This window comes from Culex pipiens, chromosome 1 (genome assembly GCF_016801865.2).
Source record: "Culex pipiens pallens isolate TS chromosome 1, TS_CPP_V2, whole genome shotgun sequence".
Taxonomy (NCBI): Eukaryota; Metazoa; Arthropoda; class Insecta; order Diptera; family Culicidae; genus Culex; species Culex pipiens.
Window position 1 is genome coordinate 33,845,901 of NC_068937.1, and position 24,046 is coordinate 33,869,946.

Consider the following 24,046-nt stretch of genomic DNA (forward strand, 5'->3'; position numbering starts at 1 on the left):
TTTAAACGATTTATTAACAAAATACATGAAAATTTTACTTAAAATTTCACTCAATGGCTGTTTTTCGGAATTGCAAAAAATGTTGTATGGAACTCGTTGCAAAACTTGATTTTTTCAGCACTCTTCGTATTTATCCAACTCGGTGAACCTCGTTGGATAAATTTCTATATGACAGACTTGATTTTTCAGTCTCGAAAATATTTTTACCGGAAAGCTCGTCCAATTTCCCATAAGTTTGTCTTTGACCACATTTCAATTGGATGTATGGGCTTACAGATATAAGCTAATTTACTATCCAGGTTACTATACTACACTGAAAAAATATTATGTTTTCAGTTATGAGCAATGTAATTAGCTTATATCTGTAAGCCCATACATCCAATTGAAATGTGGTCAAAGACAAACTTATGGGAAATTGGACGAGCTTTCCGGTAAAAATATTTTCGAGACTGAAAAATCAAGTCTGTCATATAGAAATTGCCAAAAACCATCAAAAAACCTATTTTTTCAACATTTTTATTTTTAAAACCGCTGTAACTTCACAAGGATTGGACTTAGGACAATGGTCAATATGGAGACTTTTATGTAAAATTGTCTGGAGAATCGACTCTCGTGTTCGGTTTTTGAAAATTTTGATGTTTAGAGCACTTTTGAAAAAAAAAACAGTTTCAGTAAATGATTTTTGTATTTTTTTAGGTGAGTTGCTCCATCCTGCATTTTTCGTGAGTCTTTTTGTAACATCTTAGGCTATTTTCACAAAAATTTTGAACGAAAAAAAAATTGTGGGCTCACCTTCAAATTTGACTTTTAAACATAAAAATCAAAAAATCTCATGAAAGTGGCGTGTTTTTTTCTTTCAGTGTATTTTTTTCGGAAAGCCCGTCAAATTTCCTACAAGTTTGTCTTTGACCACTTTTTGATACGATGCAACGGCTTCAAGATACAGCAATATTTAAATTACGAAATACAAAAATATTTAAAACACTTACGCCCTTCTCAAATGTCATTATCGAGTGTAACTGGCTCCATATACACAAAAATGGCTTATATTATGCCTAGGATAACATGTCTACAAAGTTTCATTGATTGCGGAGAGGGTCAGGCAAGGGGGTTGACACATCGAATATTTTCATTCGAATCATTCTGTTCATTCCAGAATTATTCTGGAATGATGCTGGCATAAACATAATAATTCTGTTTCTACCTAATTTTGTTTTTGCGTATTAGCAATATGAAACTGTCATTCTCTTGAAAATCTCGTGTCCCTGTTTGTGGCGTTTGTGGCAAGCAAAAGTCCCTTCGGAGGCGTTTTCCAACGCGTGCCAGATACCCTGGAGTGGACCTCGCGCTGGCCTACGAGATATTCGGTGACTGGATGGCGGAACAATTTTCGGTGGACGTCAACCGATGGTGGTGAAGTTTTCGTGGTCACCGGTAGGACGGATTAGCTACTGGAGGTGCAATGTTTGCAGACGCGGCCACACATTGTGGTAGCGGTGCCGGGCTGGTTGGCGGCCCATTTGACCGAGTACATTCGCCGGATCGGTCGCACAGCTCGAGTCCGCCGGAATGACCTTGTGATTCCAATCTTCAGATTCTCGCGCGATCTGGAATTTTTGGGGGGAAATTGAAGCCCTAATCAACACGAAGCTAACGGAACATCTGGTGTCAAGCATATATTCATGCTGGTCATCGTGTCGCTTGCACTCCCGGTTATCTGGTACGCGGTAGAAAACGCGGGACTTCTGCTTGCATCTAACGACGACGGAACGAACCCTCGATGCATCAAAACAGTTCCACAAAGGGCGAATATTTTAGTCAGTGGACGACGGATCGCGTTCGCGAGGAAGGTGTCATGTTTTGGCCCAAGAAAAAAAAAATGCGTGACTGTAAAATGTGTAGGTCACGTCCCATTACGATCAGCTATCTTCCCAACTGAACGCCGGTTCTGCTTAAACTGGTAAAGGATGTCGGTTGAGAGGCTCGTGTAATGATAATATCTGAAGTTCAGTACGAAGGCGTCACGATCCCGAGCCATCGAACGCAGCTACAACGCCGATTTCCACCCGCGAGTTTTCCTAGCATCATGAAGACCCTCAACATGTTGTACACGTCGTGTTAAAACGAACTCGTCTCGCCAAATAAGTTTACAGACTCTCGGAGTCCAGTTCGGCCAACTGGCTAGCTCGACGATCAACCAGCGAGTGTTCTCTGGGATTGACGCAGTTTGGTAGCCTCTCTGTTGAACTTCGTGTCCAGCAAACTCGTGAGGAACTCTACCGTGGCGTCAACTTCGGCTTCGGTGTTGACTTCGGGGTTCAGCAAGTCCAGCTTCAAATTTCCTCTGAAAACGCGGCCAGTCAGCTTGAGCGTAGCAGCAAAACATGGGAGATGACTGCTCAATCAGAGCTTACAGACTGACGTCGAACAACACATGCTTATGGTCTGCAGAAAGCTCGTTCAGAGCGACGGATTTGTCATGACCAGCAAGTTTTGGAGAGCGCTAAGTCTAACGTTGTGGGTCGACCACGCCCCGCTAGGTGAAAAGGCCCGCGTAACGTATAATTCTTCATTTTACTTCCAGCTGCTTCTTCGAGTAAAGGTACTCGAAGAAATGTTCTCGGACAGACCCATCTCCCCACACAGCATAAATGGCTTCTCACGTGGCAGCTTCTGCCAATTCGTAGGCCAACCTGATGACGTGGTTCACCGCGTTGATGTTCTGTATCACTTGCCTGGTACCCACGTTGAGTCTTTTCGACGGAAAACATGCGATGATTTGGCGGGCACAGCTGCAGGTTTCCGGTCATATTCAGCGTTAAGTTTCCCGTTCGCAGGAGTAGACATTAGCGGCATGAACGGAGCTCACAGCAGATTGCGAGTTTCTGGCGAGTTTGCATTCAACTGGTGCGCTTGAAAATAAAGTTGCATCGATTCCAAATCTCCGAAAAGCGCGCACAAGGTCTTCGATGTACGCCTCGGTTCTGGACCAGAACATTTAACAGCGTGCAAGAGACTTCATGTGCACGATCCCGAGATGCTTGTGTGCAGCTGCCTGAGAATACGCTTGTGCTTGGACTTCCGGAACCACGACGTGTTCATCCAGAAGAAGACATCTTTCGGCATCGCTAAGACCAGAACGGCTGTTTCGAGTTTAGCGATCATCGCAGAAGATTTGTAACAGCCACTACTCCATCGTAGCCTTTCGGATCACGGCGTGCGTGACCAGAACTTGTGAATAAAAACATCGAGTTCATATCCGACGAGATTGCGAGGAAATCGTTGGTGAGCCGAATGGTAACCCCACCCTGCAGTCGGTCCGCCGAGTGGACTGGGATGCCCTTGTGCAAGCCGATAGATTGCGAACGATGTCCACTGTCCAGCTAATCCTTGAGGAATGTCAATGTCAATTCAAATTCCGATGCGGCGGTTACGTCACCGAGTTGGTTAAAATCAAACTAACTCAATTTAATTATACTTTATTTCACAATATCACCAAATTGCATTACACTGTCTGCCATGTTGTGGCCCTTGACCCCGTACCATCTGACGTCGACGTCAGATGGTACGGGGCGAGGTGTCAATTTTCGCATTCTTTCGGTGGTCATCGTCGGTTGCCCCTGATTGGCCACTCCCAATGCGTTGCAGGATCAATCTCCACCGGAACGACCAGCACGTTGACCTCGCCATTGCGTAACCGGTCCACGAAGTTACTGTATGGGGTGTTCAGTACCGGGTTGTTCATCGAGCTGAAGATACTGCCTGCCTGAGATGATGGCCTCGCCGATCGTTCAATCGCCAGACTCACGAAGCGGCAGGATAATGGCCTTCATGAAGGCGGCCAGTTTGAATAAGGTTCACTTGAGCGCTCGGTACAGATAGAAGTTGAGCAAGTGGGTACTAGGCCAGGTCGTAAAAAACGCGCGGCAAATTTAAGAACCGTTGGGCAATGTACTGGGTCGAAATCTTCTGCGACTGCATCTGAATTTTCGTTTGCTTCATGGTGGTTTTGTCCATGACGATCTCGGCCGGCAGCACGTTTTGACGCCGTTCCTAAGTTTAAAAAAATACGTTAATTATTCCTATACTTCAACTTATATCTCACAAAAATATCGTACTTGTTTTGGAAAATCTCCCACTCATCTTCCTCGTTAATCTTAAGAATTCAAATCATCAAAAAAAAGTCCTGTCCGTCGGCATCAGCCTCCTCGCGAACTCCTCATCCGACTCGTCCAAGGAATCTCCGCCACCTCAGTCCTTTCCCTTGCTATCTACGGCCCAAACAAGTCCCCCCCAACAGGTTCAGTTCCGTTTGCCGCTTCCGAGCCTGCTCTTGGATGCGCTGGTTCAACCTCCACCGGAATAACTAGCACGTTGGCCTCGCCGGTACGTAGCTGGTCCACTTAGATGCTGTCTAGGGAAATCAGAAATTGAAAGTCAGTTTTAAAAAATCCACCAAACAACCACTTAGCAAATCCGATAATACCAAATTCGTCTAGTGGCCAACAGCAGCTCGGTCAAATTCCAGTGAAGGCCAATCCGTCCGTTGCTCTGGATGTCGCACGGCACCGGAACAGAACAGAACAACCGCCCGTTCTGTTGTCCTAGCAGGTCCTACTCAATTCTGCAGAGAACCGTAACATGTTTTGGTTTAGAAAGATAAATATTATGACCAATTATGACAGTTACACTCTTACCCGCACTTGATCATTTTTGCTAGAATCATCATCGTCATTCCGTTCATTCCAGAATTAACCCAGAATTATTCCAGAACGATCGAGTGTCAACCCCCTTGGGGTCAGGTACAAAAGTACCAGAAAAAATCCTGTTTTGGGCTGGAATTGCTCTATAGGGCCTTATCAAAGGAAGGCTAAAATTCAATAAATAAAAAAAAACAAAAAAAAACCAAAAAAGTAAAAATAAGAACAAAATTTACAAGAGTCTTCTAAATCTTAAACAAATTAAAACAAATAAAAAATCTATCAATTTGATAAACATAATTTTTAATTTTTGGAATTTTTGATATTTTTTTTTGACATTTTAGAAAAATGAAAATCTTTGAAATTTTCATTAGGATTAAAAAGTTTTACAAACTCTTAGCATTTCAGGCATGAATCAACGCATAATTATTGATTTTGGAGGTAAACGAGAAAAAAAACGAAAGAAACGTATGACGGAGTTTTTTCAAGGTGGCAAATTTTATCTTGGTATTCATGATTCGGGTGCAAATTTGATTTGTACCCTAGCGCTGCAGATGCCCTTAGTTAGCATTTTTTTTACTAATATATTAAACCAATTATTACCTGGGACCGTGGTGTAGGGGTAAGCGTGATTGCCTCTCACCCAGTTGGCCTGGGTTCGATCCCAGACGGTCCCGGTGGCATTTTTCGAGACGAGATTTTTGTCTGATCACGCCTTCCGTCGGACGGGAAGTGAATGTTGGCCCCGGACTAACCTAAAAAAGGTTAGGTCGTTAGCTCAGTCCAGGTGTAGGAGTCGCTGGTAGGCAGTTTGACTCACAATGTAACGGTCGTCAGTTCGAATCCCGGGGTGGATGGAAACTTAGGTGTAAAAAGAGGTTTGCAATTGCCTCAACAATCAAGCCTTCGGACACCTAGTTTCGAGTAGGAATCTCGCAATCGAGAACGCCAAGGCAATGCTGTAGAGCGAATAATCTAATTTTTTGATTAAACCAATTAAATAGAATGATTTTTTGTATTTTTTTTGTATTTTTGTATTTTTGTATTTTTGTATTTTTGTATTTTTGTATTTTTGTATTTTTGTATTTTTGTATTTTTGTATTTTTGTATTTTTGTATTTTTGTATTTTTGTATTTTTGTATTTTTGTATTTCTTAAAAAAATGGACGGGAACAGCATCTTATTCCATCGTGCTTCTAATGTTGGCATGTCAGCAATTCGACGTTCAATTACAGCTTATAAAAAGCGTGTACAACTGAAATAGAGTGACAAATAGTTTAAAGTTTCTATCACCAGTTTTACAAAAGTTGTTGTTTAAATTGCGGAAATAACAAATTGGATGAAGTTAGGTGCGAGTGCTTAACCTTCCAAACATTCGACAATCTCCCTTATCTTAGTAAATAATAAAATGGTTTTAATGTTTCAAATTGATATTTGGCAAATAGCAAAATGCAACCCATTGAAACCACTTTACAAAATGAGTCCCCTCGTCGATTAAGTTGATTGTCCGCGTGGTCGTTTCGAGATCCTTCTCTTCCCGGGGGAGGCCAATCGACCTTTGAACTCGTGAGTGTGTCTCCCGTGAACGGGATATATAACGTCACGGTAAGGTAAGGTCGTCAACGAAAAGCTATTCTTCTCTTCTTTATCGCCATCTGCCTGATGTGTAAACATGAGGTCCTTCATCTTTTCCTGCGCCTTGCTTGAAGGACCAGCAGCATCCTTTAGAATTCCTTTGGGGGATGGGGTGGGACACTTTAATGTCATGGTTGTCTTTTACACGGTGAGCTCAAATGGCTTATTGTTGAGTAAATTTTACCCGAATTGATTTAAAGTAATCCGTTTTAGAAAAATAAAATTTAAATTGAATGGAAGATCACAAAAACAATTATCTTCTAACCACAATGTCAAGAAGTTAATCTTCAATCAAGACGTTAGAATTACCCGAAATTGAGTAACTCACCATGAGCGTGCAGCATCCAAGCGACCATCGCTGATAGCAAACAGGAAGGAAATGCAATCGACGTGCCTTTGCATGTGAGTGTGTGTTTTGCTGGTGTGCGTGTTTGATGACACTTTTCATCAAGATCAACAATATCTTCTTTACGGTTCGCCTGTTTCTCGTTGGAGTGGCAAGAGCTTCGCCCTAAAGCTGTCAAATATCGGTGGACATGTCGGAGGGCAATATTGGCCTGTCCCTGGCCCGCGTTCCCTACGGGTTCCGGGGGACCAGAGCTTGGGTTCCGGGGTGTAGGTGGCCACACCACGATGGAAGTGAGAAATTGTTATGTAAATTGAATTACTTTGAGATATGTTTTTTCTTCTCTTGAAAAGAAGTTTCTTTCTTCTGTTGTTCAATATTGAGACATCCTGCGGTGTTTGACTCTGGGGAAGTCGAGCAAAAATTATGCAGAAAATGTGTGCTTTGCAGTTGGCTGCGCAGAGATGAAACACAATAGCGATACAATGTTGCAGTTGGAAAAGGCCGTGGTGAAAAGGCATCTTTATCAAGAAATCAAAGCACTCATGCAGCTACATTTTCTATAAATAAATATTTAATCTATTCACAATAAATGACGAGTTCAAGTCTTGATGATTCAGTCGCTTCAGTCGCTTCTACACAGCTTCAAGATGAATTAACTGAGTAGTATTAATTTTGAGGTAATCCAGCAAACAACAAACAACAAACAACAAACAACAAACAACAAACAACAAACAACAAACAACAAACAACAAACAACAAACAACAAACAACAAACAACAAACAACAAACAACAAACAACAAACAACAAACAAAAAACAACAAACAACAAACAACAAACAACAAACAACAAACAACAAACAACAAACAACAAACAACAAACAACAAACAACAAACAACAAACAACAAACAACAAACAACAAACAACAAACAACAAACAACAAACAACAAACAACAAACACCAAACAACAAACAACAAACAACAAACAACAAACAACAAACAACAAACAACAAACAACAAACAACAAACAACAAACAACAAACAACAAACAACAAACAACAAACAACAAACAACAAACAACAAACAACAAACAACAAACAACAAACAACAAACAACAAACAACAAACAACAAACAACAAACAACAAACAACAAACAACAAACAACAAACAACAAACAACAAACAACAAACAACAAACAACAAACAACAAACAACAAACAACAAACAACAAACAACAAACAACAAACAACAAACACACAACAAACAACAAACAACAAGAGAGACAAGAGAGACAAGAGAGACAAGAGAGACAAGAAGAAATCTTTAAATTCATGTTTCCTAAATTTTCAAAGCTTCTAACTGACCTCAGTATCGCGCCATTTTGTCCCAGAAACTTTTGTATAATTAATTTCAATCAGCTCACCCCACCACCTGGAAAGCCGGAAATCACTCCCGGAAGCCCTTTGATGCCTGTACAAAAGCCCCAGCCAGATTCCGCGCGGAGCTTTCAATTATCCAAATGTATTTGCCCTGTCTAAATTGGACTTGCAAACAACTGGCCCACGTGAACTGAACCAAATCTGTTCGAAGCTGACTTTGTTCAAAAGCGCTAAAAGACAGATTACATCACGAACGAGCTCGAATCTGGTACAAATTACATTCGATACAATGAATTTCACCGGTAAAGTTACTTTGTGTGACGTTCTTGAGCTGTCCTGAAGTAATTTAATAAAATAAAGATTATCTTAACTCGTTTCATTTTTCTCCTATTTCAGAAATATTTGCAGAACTTTGAAGGCGTGGGAATCTGTGCTGTCAATTTGGTGGATGACATGCAGGAGTACATGCGAGGATTGTTCGTCATAATGTAAGTACATTTACTTTCCCTCCTTCCACTTAATGGTGTAGAAAAATCGATTTTAATCAGCCGCTTAAACTTTTAAACAAGATTTTCGAAACAAAAAAAATCTTAACGCCGTAAACTTCAGCGTTAAACTTTTTGCGAGAATCCGGTTTTGCGCTCACCAGCTTTCTTGTTTATTCTAAGAAGCTAAAACAAGATACAAAAACAGCGATTGGATGACACATTTCTCGTCGGCTTAAATTTTGTTCCGAAGAAAAAGTACTTAACTCGATTTGCTCTGATTAAGGAGGGGAAAAACAAAATAGCGACTGATATTAACTTTGGCTGGGTGGAAGCTCTTTGCAGAGACAATTAGATCGTACAATTTGATTTAATTGAAATTGAAGATAAAAATTCGTAAAATCGACCATTAGTAAAGACCGTTTGTCTATGTCTCACGCTCCAAGTTTATCATAACCGCCATCCACCGGAGGAGATAAATTGAAATCTGAGTCGAATTTTGTGTCTTCTTTTTGGCTTATGGCGGAGGTTTCTAGCCTTTTGGTTGGGTTCTGTTTGTCGCTTTTCATTTATTTATTTGCATAAAATCAAAATGAGTAGGTAGACATCGAAATTGCGATTGGATTTTTCGATCCTTTTTTTTTATTTCGGTTGGATCTGTCGGGAACATGTAATGACCGTTTTTTTTAGTAAACCTAAAATTCAAATTTTTGAGTAATTCAAAATTTGAGTAATTCGCTACGAAATTCTTCGATTTCATGAGGTTTCAATTCTTTTATTTTCATTTGTTGAAACTTTGTTATGACCAAACAAGGCATTTTATGCCATTGGTTTATCCATACAAGATAAATACATGTAAAAATCTGTAACTCAGGAAAAGATTTTCTGATCAACTTGGAATTTTCAGCAAAGTTGTAGGTTATGATATATGACCTACATAGTACATTTTGAAAAAATAAGCAAGAGTGTAGAAAAAATTGCAGAAATTGAAAAAAAAACTAATTTAAAAATATCCTTTTTATTTGTTCAATAAAAGAAGATTTTCACGAGTTGTACATTTAACCAAAGAGGTTCATCGTGTTGAATAAATATTGTTGGGTCGTGGACCCTATAATTAGATAGTTTTAGTTACCCCCCGTCGTACGGGGGGGTGAACCAAAGAAGTAGTGTCAGAGTGACATTTTGACGTTTATTTGTTATTGTTATTGTTTTGACTACTTGTATTGTAATGTTGTGAATAAACGTTCTCTTGTGTTTTGACCGCCGTGGAGATTGGATGTCTCCTCGGCAGAAGTAATCGCCGTGTGTTTGCTTTATTGTATCGTCCTCCGAATGGTGTTTCGTCGTCGTCTTCGCTGTTCTTCGTAGTTGCTGAGGCAACTTGTGTGCTTTCCCAGCCGGCCCGATAGACACAACGTAGGGAGCTAGCTGATCGGGGCGAACATTGTGCTTTCCCAGCCAGCCCGATAGACACAACGTAGGGAGCTAGCTGATCGGGGCGAACATTGGTGCCGTGACCAGGATTGGGGCCGCGCTGTGGATTCTGTTTGCGGATGATTACGCTGCTTCAAAATGGCTCGGCCGCCATTGACGTCGGAGTGGTCGTTTTCGGAAGCGGCCACCCTTGTGGTGCTATACGACCGTTCGTATAAGCAGCCGATGAGCCAATGACCACCTGTGTCACTGATTGGCTCAGCTGCGGCTGTTGATTACCGTTCCTGCTGCTTCGGGTCTGGAGTCATGGTACTCTTGCCATCGTGGATAGATTGCCGAAGACGACAGCAGTACCAGGGATCAACGGCAGCGTCTACAAGCGGTAAAGCTCCGGCCATGGTTGATGGCAGTCGAGCGAAGCAGAATCATCCCGGAAGAAGAAGACGACGGAGGATGCCATGGGGACCGGAACGGTAGGCGCAAGAGCATCACAGGAGCAGGTTCCCTAGGGTAAAACTGACGTTTTAGGGGACCGGTATGTTGGGTCGTGGACCCTATAATTAGGTATTTTTAGTTACCCCCCGTCGTACGGGGGGGGTGAACCAAAGAAGTAGTGTCAGAGTGACATTTTGACGTTTATTTGTTATTGTTATTGTTTTGACTACTTGTATTGTAATGTTGTGAATAAACGTTCTCTTGTGTTTTGACCGCCGTGGAGATTGGATGTCTCCTCGGCAGAAGTAATCGCCGTGTGTTTGCTTTATTGTATCTGTTCTGTTCTTCGTGGTTGCAGAGGCAACTTGTGTGCTTTCCCAGCCGGCCCGATAGACACAACGTAGGGAGCTAGCTGATCGGGGCGAACATTGTGGCGAACATCCTGGTCACGGCACCAATGTTCGGACCCAATCCCGTCTGGCCACGAAACGCTTTCTCACCTGTAATTAGGCTGCTAAGGTTTCTTCTACGTTGTGTCTAGTTGTTGTGTGTTTGTCCTTCGTGTGTTGTGTCGTCCTTCTGTGTCCCAAATCCTTCCTTCCCGTGCACGTTTTCCTCTTCTCTTTCTTTGCAGGTTCTACAGGTATGTTCCGGAGCAGCAGCAGTAGCAGAATCGACGGCGAAACACTGGTAAGTATTTCTTCCACAGGTACATCAAGAAACAACTCTTCTCGATAGAAAACTACACTTTATTCAATTAAAAGATTCTTCTTCTCTTCCTTCTTTATTCGCGCAAAAGGTAAACAAATCTCCTCAGAGAAACGCGAGACGACGACCGGCTGCGACGACGATTTATTTGTACTGATACTACACTCAAGCAGTGCAAAAAGGAATGTGCAAAACTCTACGATGGTGCGTGTGATCGCGACGATCAACAACACCACTACTGTTGCCCTGCCGTGTGCACACGCAAGATAGAAAATTATAGCAAAACAGAAATCTATGCTACACGGCAGGGTGACTACTCAAACTAACGTTTGCGACCAAACAAATATCAATAAAAGCGTGCTGAAAAAGTAATTTTTTGCAACAAGTTCCTTACAACATTTATTTGCAACCTGAAAACCACAATTTGAATGGAGCTGTAGGTCAAATTAACTTGTATTCAGTTAATTCTCCGTTAAAATAAAAACAATGTTGAAAAGTATTACATTTCAATACAAGTGCTGAAAAGTTCAACTGAAATGTAGAACTTTTCAGTCCTTTTATCGAGAAGAATTACTCTTCGATTCTGTTTTATGTTTTTCGGTTTAGCCATTTGAGGGTTATTTCCTGGTAAGTTTGCTTCAAAAAATATTTCATACACATTTTACCTTTTTAGACTTTGACAATTAGTTACCGAGGGCCTACTAAGCCGAGCGCACTTTTAATTTGATGTATTCTCCAAGGCTTCTATAGGCAGCCTTGCTTATATTACATGAAGAAGTTGTTTTTTTTTTAATGCCAATGCTCGTACTAAATTAAATTTTTGATAAAAAATACTTTATATCGCTGTTTGAGCCCGAGAAACTAAAACATTTGTCCCTATTTTGGGGATATTGCTCCTGGGATACAAACTTCTTTGTGCCTATTTTCGGCCTACCTTCTGATTGATTGAAATCTCAAAGCACGTGGCAAACTTTTATGACGTACGGTTCAGCTCCAGCTCGTACTGTACAGTCGCACAAATTCGAAGTAACTATAATCAGTTATTTTATTGGTTTGGTGGCAGTTTAGTGATTTTTTTTTGCAATGGGATTGGGTGGTGAACATTTTGGACCTAATGGGCAAGTAGCAATTTGCCAAGAAAAAAGTGAAGAGTAATATATTTATTGCATTTTTTCTTAATTCAGAGAAAAAGTGAATTATTATTGCCCACCAAAATGAAGATAATAATAGCACGAATCATTCTCAAGTGGCAGATTCCTGCCAAATTTGGTGAATTGCGCAATTTTTTTGAATTAAGTTTGGTAGACCCAAAATAGGTACTAGACCTAAAATAGGGATAAATACCCTAGTACTTAACACAGAAAAAAAATAAGAAAATTTAAGTTTTCCAATGAGCCTTAAGTGTTCAACTATGACACGATATCTAAGCAACTGTTTGTCATTTTTTCAATGCTAATTTTTTTTTTGTAAAACTTTCCGAACTTTCGAAAAAATATATTTTCAATGTACCAAAATCAAGCTTTTTTTCCAACAATAATTTATCCAATACCCAAAAACTTAAATTGAAGTTGTTAGCAATTTTCGCAGCTACTTGAAAAATCATGTTCAGAAATGAATTTACATGGACACTTTCAAAAAAAAAAAAAAAAAAAAAAAAAACAAAAATATACTCTTGTCATGCCTAAAATTAACCCTCATACAGTCATACCTTAAAAAATGGCGATTCATTAAACAAATGTCGCGATATGTTGGCCTACGATTTTGAATTGTTGTTAGCTTAACAAAGTCAAGCTCATATTTAGGATTTAGGCTTAGTAAACCAAATGATGGTAACAACGATTTGAGTTCTTTCTCAAAATCGGTGTTTATTGAAAAATTATGTATTTAACTTGCAAAAATCTGTACAATATTTGTTACCATTTGGATTCTTGGGACAGCACCGTTTTTAGTGTAACAAATTAAAATTTTCTCATTATACTAAATTTTAGTTTACACTCCTTTTTTTATAATTTGCAAATTTCAGAAAAAAAAAACAAGCAACTATGGAAAATGTTGTCTTCCTTATCCAAAATTCTATAACGGAACTTACGGACCCAATTTTGCAACACTCTGATTGTTACATATAAAATTTTGTTGTAAATTTTTTTTTTTAAGTTCTTTGGGCGTTGAGGCAAAAATTATATCGATAGTTCCCGTAGTTTTGAAAGTATTAAAATATCTGTAACGAAAACCTTGACTCAAAAATCTCTGGTTGATGTGCACCGTTAAAAAAATTCAAGGAATATTATAAAAATATATTTTCTGTGAAAACATGATTTTACACAAAAAAAAATGTTGCGAAATTATTACAAAATGTCGTATCAACTTATAGAGCAAGTTGTGATTTTTTGAGTATTTTCAAAAAGTGTGGTATTTTATTTTTTTTTATATGTTTTACACTTACTTTATTTTTTAGAAAATTATTAAAATTTCAGTGTTTTCAAAAAATATGTTTTGTTGTTTAATAGTTAATATTTTCAAAAAATACAGTATTTTGCAAATATTTTTACAGCAATGTTGGTCGGTGTAATTTTGCAGTCAGAAAATTTGGTCAAGGTATGATATAACCCGAGCAGACGGAAATAACGTGGGAATAACATTTTTGGATGATTGAAAATACTTGGCCAATAACATTTTATGTTATTTATAACAAGATTTGTTATTCGTCGTTATGAATTTTTTGTTATTGTATTGTTATTGTAATGACAGACTAATTACACTTTTAGTTATTCTTGGAACAAATCTTTGTTATTTTTTTTTATTATTTTAACAACTAATGATCGGAGATCATCCCAATAACAGTTGGAGGTATTCTTCCATAACAAAAAAAGAATTTTGTTATTACCGTCTGCCCGGGAACGTCATGATTCGAATTCCCGGACGCTTGTAAACCCGGACACCTCATCTTGTTTTATCAATTATTTGGATATAAGTTCGTATTATGAACGTCAAAACTGTGTTATTTGATGAATTCTAACATCAACTTTCATTCAAAGATTGTTTGAACACTGTAGTTAATGCCAAAACAATTATGTAAAATAAAATTATAAGTTTACCAAAAAATTGAAACATTTCACTGAAATATTTCATAGGCATCTGTGGCACAGGGAAGGCAAAGCAGAAATTTATGGTTCTGATTTCCTTAAATTCTAACAATTTTTTATATAAAATATCGTTATTTGAGACCTAAAGAATGCCATTCACTAACATTTCCGTCCAAATCGAGTGTCCGGAATTCGAAGCAAAAGTGTCTGGATTTCGAATCAGCTTTTATAAGTGTCCGGGATTTGAAGCACAACAAGTCATTTTAATTTTAAAATTCTGATGAAAAACTGTTAGAAAAGACATATTTTGCATACATTCTCTTAAAACTGACTGTTTATACTACATCCTGACGATATTTCTACATTTCCAACTTGTTACATGTTTTTTTGCCAGCTATAACAAAAATGATATGCTACTAAGTGCTCGGATTTCGAATCATGACGTTATTTGGGTTCGAAATCGAATCGTTTACTGACATCAACTTCAAAAATGTCGAGTTGTGGAAAGATTGTCGCTTTAAAAATGTATTTATACATTTTAAAGAACAGTTGATATAATGTTCTCCTCGTTTTAAAAGGACTGTTTACCGCACATATTCCTCACAGACAACGCAAAGAAAATAAAAATGCTTAAAAGATGTTCCGTTTTACTACGACTTAATGTGATAAATTATGGCTCGTCAAGTAAATGCCAGGAGGGTGTGATCGACCATTAGCTTGCAGGAATCGCCACGAAAATTGAAGCATGTCACGCGATGGACCATTCCCGTACAAAATATGTGGCTTTAATGATGTTTAAGAAGATCTTAAGCGAAGCCAATTTTGGATTAAATCTGGTTGAATTCTTCATATTGACACGTAACAACACCAACAGACTGTGACACTTGCGCCACCGCAATTATTTTTCATCACTGGCTGTGACAATCTCTCTCCGGGCCAGACAGCTTTCGCGACACGTGGTGGACGTATAAATCTTGCCCGGCTATATGATTTGAACTTGTCACATTTGTTACATTTACGCAACGACTAATCCGGCCCAGCATAACACACATCAAATCCAGAAGAAGCTTTATGAAATATTTAGCGGAAAAAATGGGGCCTGATTTGCTCTCTCTTTATAATGGGGAAGCTTAGGCACGTGTCCAAAACAAATCCTGCTCTCATCTCCCCTCAGCAGCAGTGGTTTGAGTAGATTCCCTCGGCCGGGAAGCACCATAATTTCAGTTAGTTACATGAGCAACGCTGGATTAGAGGGCACGGAAAAAATAATGCAATTCTACAAGTCTTCAATTCTTCAATTCTTCAATTCTTCAATTCTTCAATTCTTCAATTCTTCAATTCTTCAATTCTTCAATTCTTCAATTCTTCAATTCTTCAATTCTTCAATTCTTCAATTCTTCAATTCTTCAATTCTTCAATTCTTCAATTCTTCAATTCTTCAATTCTTCAATTCTTCAATTCTTCAATTCTTCAATTCTTCAATTCTTCAATTCTTCAATTCTTCAATTCTTCAATTCTTCAATTCTTCAATTCTTCAATTCTTCAATTCTTCAATTCTTCAATTTTTCAATTCTCCAATTCTTCAATTCTTCAATTCTTCAATTCTTCAATTCTTCAATTCTTCAATTCTTCAATTCTTCAATTCTTCAATTCTTCAATTCTTCATTTTTTTCCGTGTCTTCGATAAGCCGCGCCCATCCAAACAGGAAGCCCCTCGGGGGCAAGATCTGGCTTCCGCAAGGAGGGGGGCAAAACTGCCCCTAACTGGCGTCATGTGGGACGCTCGTCTGGCCCACACCCAAAGTCAACTGAGGGGGAACGGTGGATATTGAAGGTCACTGGACGGCACGGCATACACCTACTTGCCGAACAACGAACGTGAGGTTATCCTTTCGGAAGCTAATTGTGATAAATCGCTCTTCGCTTCCAACGACCTGTCTATCCTGGCCAGAAACCGGCGTTGCGTTGTTGATCCCGGCGGGACGGTTCCGGGAATGTTGCGTCCGCTCCCAATGGGGGAGGGGGATAAAACGATAAAGGATTGTCCGGTCCAAGAGACGTGTCAGAGCCACCCGTACGAAACCTTCAATGCGTTGGATCAAAATCATATAAAATAATTTGGTTTGTTTATCCCGGCACTCAGTTACAGATGCCATTATTTTCCCGATGGGTGGTTCGCAATGAAGATTTAAGTGAGTACCGAATGATCGTAACGATATGGTGGGCTTTATGAGCTGTTGAAAAGATTGAGTTCACCCAGTCGTGAATCGTTGAACAAATGTTATTGCAATCTTGTGGATCACTTTTCCACGATGAGAAATTGTCAAGTGTGTGTGTGTTTTTATAGGGATTGGTGGATGGATATTGGATAAACTAGCCAATCTTTCAAAATTTGAATGTAAAGCGTAGGTAATTCTCAAAATTATCGTAAATTTTTCATGATATTTATTTCTGTATTTTTGTTGTTTGTTGTATACAAAGTCAAAATAAAAAGAGACAAACTGTCACTTTTAACAAGGTGCTCACGCACACTTTAACCTTCGGGAAGTCGCGTGTTTTCGCCTTTCTTACAAGTGCCCTTACAAACTGTGTACAAAGTACACGTACGCGACCTCCGGTGGGTTAAACCAAACGTTTGGTAGTGTGTGTAAGCGCCGAGATTAAGTGGTCTCAAACTTTAAAAGGGCCCCCTTGGTTAGACACTAATGATCAGCGTCAAACCACCGGGGAGTTACAGGAAAACCCAGTATTGTTTTTAACGGAACTGTTAAAAAGGACTTTTTGCAACTCCATTGTGAATCTACTTACTTTTCCTGTCATTCTCGAATGACGACACGGCCTACTTTTCACGGCCAAATAGGGGAAATATACCCTTCACAGCAAAAAATAATGTAAAAATGGAAGGTTGAAAACAGAATGTTGAAAAAAAGAATGATGAATTTTACCTCTATAATTGTTGAAAAACGATTTTTTTTTTGTCAAACAGGTTTTACACAAAAAATGTGTAATATTACCTAATTTTTGATGAATATTCAACATTATTTTTGCTACTCGTATACTTGAGTAATATTCATCAAATTTAGGTACAATATTCAATCATCTTTTGACCCAGGGACTTTGACAACTGTCAAACGCAACGTTTTGAAAAGTGGTTGGCAGAAGCCTGTCGGATCGTGATTCAATCGTCGCGTGTCCGGGAGTTTTGGTCGCTCGTGCGTCAAACAATCGTAGCAGATTCTGTGCCGTCGTCGTTGTGTGTTTTGGTGAGTTTGTGTTGGTGCTTCTTCCGGATCGGTTTTGAGGAAGGTGCAAGTGTGTCCGGGTGTTTACGTCAAGGAATCGTCGCAGATTCCGTGCCGCCGTCGTCGTTTGTTTTGGTGAGTTTGTGTTGGTGCTTCTTCCGGATCGGTTTTGAGGAAGTTGCCAGTGTGTCCGGGTGTTTACCTCAAGGAATCGTCGCAGATTCCGTGCCGCCGTCGTCGTTTGTTTTGGTGAGTTTGTGTTGGTGCTTCTTCCGGATCGGTTTTGAGGAAGGTGCAAGTGTGTCCGGGTGTTTACGTCAAGGAATCGTCGCAGATTCCGTGCCGCCGTCGTCGTTTGTTTTGGTGAGTTTGTGTTGGTGCTTCTTCCGGATCGGTTTTGAGGAAGGTGCAAGTGTGTCCGGGTGTTTACGTCCAGGAAACGTCGCAGATTCCGTGCCGCCGTCGTCGTTTGTTTTGGTGAGTTTGTGTTGATGCTTCTTCCGGATCGATTTGGAGGAAGGTGCCGGGTGTTTTGGCCACTTGCGCATCCAAGAATCCTCAAAAGGTGGTGCATTTTTGGTTAAGTTTGGAGGAAGTTGCCTGTCGAGTTTTGGGGTTTGAACAGTTCACGATGAATCTGATGTACGATCCATTTATTTCAGGATAGTTGGTAAGTCGGGATGACTTGTTTATCGTACTTATTCATCCAAAATATAATGAAAAATTGAATTTTTCAACAAACGTTCAATTTGAAGTAAATTACCTCATGTTCATTTTGTAAGTAAAAACAGGACTGAAAAATTCCTAAAATATTGTTTTTAATTATTTCTCTGAGTGTTATCAAATTGGCTTGGTGAGAAGCATTCTTTGATGGCCCCTCTAGCGTAAAACGCATCTCTTTTCGGATTCTGGATTGACACCACATCAGTTAAGAGTCCAAATTACAATTTTAAATATCATTAAACATAATTATCAACTCATCTTTACAGCTTCTCAGAACAAACGACTCTTGGAAAATGCCAAAGCCAACGTGGAAAAAGCAGCCGCCATAACTGTGCAAAATTTGTTTTTCGGATCTAATCACCATTAGTCGACGTCTATTTCCACTTTTAGATAAGTTTTGTTTTTTTAAGATTATGACACTTTGTAAAAAAATCGTTTTTTGCAGGTGGATATTTCATGTGGGATAATATCTCAAGGATTTCAACTGGTTAAACTTCGTCTTGCAGCATTTTTTTTTTGGTAAGTACACAGCAAAAAATCCGATGGTAAAATCGCATGCACACCCACTCAAATCAATCCGAATTCTGAAACGGAATCTAATTAGAATCGTACACAAATTCCGTTTCAAACGCAACAACCGGTTCGAACACGAAACCGGTTGTTGCGTTTGAAACGGAATTTGTATACGATTCTAAATAGATTCCTTTTCAGAATTCGGATTGAGTTAACTGGGCATCACCATTATGAAAAAAGTAATTTAACATTACACTTTGCATGTACAATTTTTGGAAACACAAAAAAGGTGCCACCGATGGGATTCAAATCCAACATTAACAGTATGGACTGGCGCCTTAGCCCGATCGCAATCAGACAGATGAAGAATTAAAAGGATAAACGAATCTATTAGCTTGACATATCGGTCAAGTAGATTTCCCGTACTGATGGGCTACATATGTCAGGGTGTAATATTACATAAAATTTCATAAAACAATGCAAAATATATTTTACAACCAGGCTTTTTACACGCAGTCAGATTAATGCTTTTTTTGCTGTGTAAATTGCATGGTATCTTGTTTTCATTATTTCATTGAATTATCCTCCTTTTTGGACTCAATATTGTACTGACGATGCATAACGTCTTACTCGAAGGTGCTGGGGTACCATTTCGCAGAAAACAGTGCTTCAGATTTCAAACGCTAATATTTCGGTCCAGACGAATCTAAAATGCACGTATCATGCATTCGGTTCAAAATTTGTCAGAATTTTCTATCAAACTTCCTACAAACGTACAAATTTTTGTCCCTTGTTCCCTTCTCTCTGCTTTAACTGTTAAAACAATTCCGTTGGAATGCATACAATTTTAAAGCGAAGTTGGCTTTAAGCAAACACATAATTTAATATCCAGTTATATCAGTGCTTTTACTTTTTGTATATTATAAAAGAAATGGCTCAATCCTAAGTCGTACAATTTATGCAAAAATAATTTACTCTGGCTTAAATAATTTTCCAAATTCTGCTTCTCCAAATGTGTCGACTGCAGATCGTGAAAAAGGTTTGATTCCGCCTTCAAAGGCTCTGACTTAGCAGCTCTGCTGAAATTTTTTTCATTCTTGTGCAATGTTTAAAAACAAATAATTGATTGAATAATTCTGGAGTTTTTTTTTTGAAAATGTCCTATAAACCAAATTTTATTTTTTTTGGTTCTAAAAACACCCAAAAAGCAAAAATTGAAAATTTTGTTTATACGACCTTTTCAAAAAAAAATTCTAGAATTATTGAATTCCAACGATATAACTTAAGGTAAAACGGGAAAGCAGCGCCATATTGATACCACGACTAGCATTTTTGGAAGCACCTTTAAAGAAAACACCGTAACTTAAACATGTTCTGTCTGTTGCAGACGCTAAATAGGACGATAGCGAGCAACCTGTCGAGTTCAGACATTTATTTAAGTTGAACAAAAGTTGTCCAAGAACTGGCGTTCCGTCTAACTTTAAAGTAATATTTGCTAAAAAACCAACCCGGGTCCTTAGAGCGATCAAGCAGTTGGCCGCTAACTGATTGCCACTCACAAAGTACCCTGAAAGTCATGAAAAAAATATTCGTTTGTATCAAATGTTTTATTTACGTTCTCTGAAATGGATGACAGTTCAATACCTATCCTTCCACTTTCTCAGCAACAAATTACACATTTTTTAATGCAATAATACACATTCTTTCGTAAAATTCATCATTTTTGCGGTAAATTTAATCATTTTTTTAGGTAAATTTCATCATTATTTGAGGTAAATTTCATCATTTTCTGATGAAAATTCATCATTTTCTGATGAAAATTAATCATTTTTTAAGGTAAAATTTATCATTTTTTTGGCCGCAATATCTGTCACCATTTCCTGATGAATATTACCATCATTTTTTTTCTGTGTTTCTAATCATACACCTATCTTCGTCATATGAAGAGTTTGATGCTCGATTAAAGCTCCAAAAATACTTTTTAGGCTATAAACTTACCAGCAACAGCACCGCCTCAAGTAAGCACGCAAATTTATGCCATTTACTGGCCAAAAAGTTCAAATTTAATGCACTTTTGATCATAATTTCTGTTTTGCGAGACCATTTCTCATCATTTTGGAGGCACACACATCCACATGCAAGATGAGAGTAGGTATGAACAAAGACTACACTGAAAATAAAATGATACACGGGAAAAAATTGTTGATTTTTTATTTCACTTTTTGTCACTAAAACTTGATTTGCAAAAAACCGCTTATTTGTTTTTTTTTTATGTTCTGATAATTTTTAGGACATGTGCCAACTTTTCAGAAATTTCCAGAACGGGCAAGAATTCTTTGACCGAGTCTTGAATTGTCGAAACAATACTATTTTTTTCAAAAACTCGAAATATTGGTCGCAAAAATTTTTCATCTTCATTTTTCGATGTAAAATTAAATTTGTAATCAAAAAGTACTTTAGAGAAATTTTAATAAAATGCACCGTTTTCAAGTTGTAGCCATTTTTAGGTAACTTTTTTGAAAATTGTCGCAGTTATTATTTTATTAAATAAGTGCCAACATTATTTTTAAAAAGTTGAGAATATTCTCCAAATTTTGCTTTATTGAACTTTATTCATACGACGCTTAGTTGCTGAGACATTGCCATGCAAAGATTAAAAAACAGGAAAATTTATGTTTTCTAAGTCTCACCCAAATAACCTACCATTTTTTTCGGTGGGTTGTCTGCACAGTAAAAATTAATGTAAATTTGGATCCTTTAATTTTGGAAGGTTGAATATTATCTCTTTAATGATGTAATTTTACCTCAATTTAGACTGAAAAAGTGACATTACACCAGAAAAGTGGTTAAATTACACATTTCCAGAGGTTAAATTACACCTTTGTTCTGACATAAAAAATGTACCTCTTCCCAGATGTATTATTACCATGATTTTTTTTCTGTGTATGTAAGACTTAGAAAACATCAATTTTCCTGTTTTTAAATCTTTGCATGGCAATACCTCAGCAACTAAAGGTTTTATCAACAAACTTTAAAAAAGCAAAATATAGAGAATTTTCTCAGCTTTTCAAAAATATTTTATTCAAAAGTGGGAAAACACGGGCACTAATTTAAAAAAATGAATAACTGCGACTATTTTCAAAAAAGTAACAAAAAAAATGCTATAACTTGAAAACGGTGCACTTCATCAAAATTTCACTGAGAAACTTATTGATTGCAAATTCGATTTTACATCGAAAAATAAAGTTTAAAAATTCAGTATTGTTCAAAATATAAATTTTTTGAAAAAATCAGCATTGATTCAAAAATTCATAACTCGGTCAAATATTGTTTTTTTTTTTGCAAATCATGTTTTAATGACAAAAAGTGAAATTAAAAATTCATAAATCATTTTTGTATGGGCAGCTGCCAAATTTGTATGGAAAATTATATGGACAAACTAATGATCGAAAATGGCTTCTTTGGGAATACCGAAGGAACCAAAAAAGTTTTAGCCGAATTAAAAAATAAAAAAATTAAAATTAAAGAAAAAAGACCGATTCCGTAGAGAATTGCTCAGTACTGAAAAGTACTTTTCAGCATCGATTTGGCTGTAACTTGAAAACAGTGCTCGATATTAAAATTAAAAAGTACTTTAAAGTATATTACATGTTAAAATAGGAGAAGGTGGGGCAAGAGGAACAATCGCTCGTAAGGCCGTAATTTTTACTATTTTGATTATTTCCAGTATGAGGAATTGTTGCTAGCAATGCAATTAGCTGATTCTACTACCACATAACCGCCAAAACGACGTAAACGCTACGGGGCATAAGATTGAATGAAGTTTTTTTTCAAAACCTTTGTTTCCTTATAATAATTGTAAAGTACAAAATAAGGCTTAGGGTTCGTTTTAAGGCTCATTTTATCAAAATGCTATTTTTCCTAGATCAGAAGTGTCCCTACCAATGATTTGCACCTGTTATAAAGTATGATTTATCTTTTGGTTATTTTTGTAGAGAGCTTTTAAAAAATCTTGTTCAGGTGGGGCAAGTGTACCATATGGATTTTTTGTATGGAAAAAAATACGAATTGCTGCAGTAACATATTTTATTTTGAAAAAAATACATAAAAGTTCTTAAAAACTGACAAACAATTGTTAAAAAAATTGTCCATACACGATGTAATAATATCATGAAAATGTACAATTTTTTTTTTGTAAAAACGGTCAAATTTTTTGTAAAATATTTTTTTAATCTATAAATGAAAGAAACGTTTCAAATACATCCAAATCTGATGTATCTAAGTGATAACAGTTCAATTACTAGTAAATTAGCATGTTGTTTCATGCATTGTTCCTCTTGCCCCAACGGGTTGTTCGTCTTGCCCCACTAGTTGAGTAGAATTTACGAAAGATCAAAAAATTTAAAATCAATTTTTTACATTAAAAAACATATTTTTTTAAAAATTTGTTCTATTAAAGTCTCAGTCAAGAACTGGAATAAGATGATTCTAAAAAATCCGACAGATTTTTTAACGTTTTTAATGGGTCTTAACGAGCATTTCCTTAGCTTGTTACACTTGCCCCACTTTCCCCTAAATCAACAATTTTTTGTCGACTTTTTTCAACGTTTCTAAAAAAATATGATTTTATCCAAAAAATGACAAGTCTGCCAAATGAATTTTGACCAACTTGTGCCTTAGCTCAAAAGATGACATTTTTTGTTATCTAAAACATATGTATCCAAAAATTAGAATTGCTTAAAGCGTTTATTTTGCACAATCATTATTTTTGTCAAGTTTACACCGAAAGTTAAAGAACGAGGGAATAGTCCTTACGAAAAGAAACGTGAGGAAAGTACTATTTTGCGTGAGTAAAGACCTCTCGCGTGTTCATTTGTTCATTGAAACAGTTCATCCATTGAGTGACTTATATGGACAAATGACCGCCACTTTTTCACCGAACCATAGTGGCCCATACGGCAAAGGCACGGTTCAATATGCCGAAGGTCTTGGGTTCTAGTCTCGATACCGTGTTTTTTTTTGATAGATGAACTTTTTTTGAAAATGAACCCATGAGTAAAGTACTCTCGGTAATTTCGGGATTTATCCTCTCCGTCCGCACACAGTACCTTTTTACTACCGAATCGTGCTCTTTATCCTCTCGTATAAATTGTTCATTTTGACAGGTGGTTTACCAAATCTAATCTTACCGATATTCATGACGGTTGATCAAAACCGGTTTTCAACAAAACAAAACTACATTCTAATTAAATTTTAAATCAACAAACGACTAATTCTAAGTGCTGTCCTGTTGACACTGACGTTATGAATCCATTTCAATATCTACCAAATCCCGCGCACCCGGCAAACATCATCAACTATAAA

The 24,046-nt window shown here is 37.7% G+C and overlaps 1 protein-coding gene across 1 annotated transcript in view; it reads left to right on the forward strand.

The window, feature by feature from the left end:
• LOC120419264 (G-protein coupled receptor moody) overlaps positions 1–24,046 on the forward strand; it is a 278,652-nt gene that overhangs the window by 112,655 nt on the left and 141,951 nt on the right. Inside the window, exon 4 of the mRNA XM_052708632.1 lies at positions 8,456–8,547. Coding sequence (XP_052564592.1) covers positions 8,456–8,547 — 92 coding nt within the window. The remainder of the gene's footprint in view (positions 1–8,455; positions 8,548–24,046) is intronic.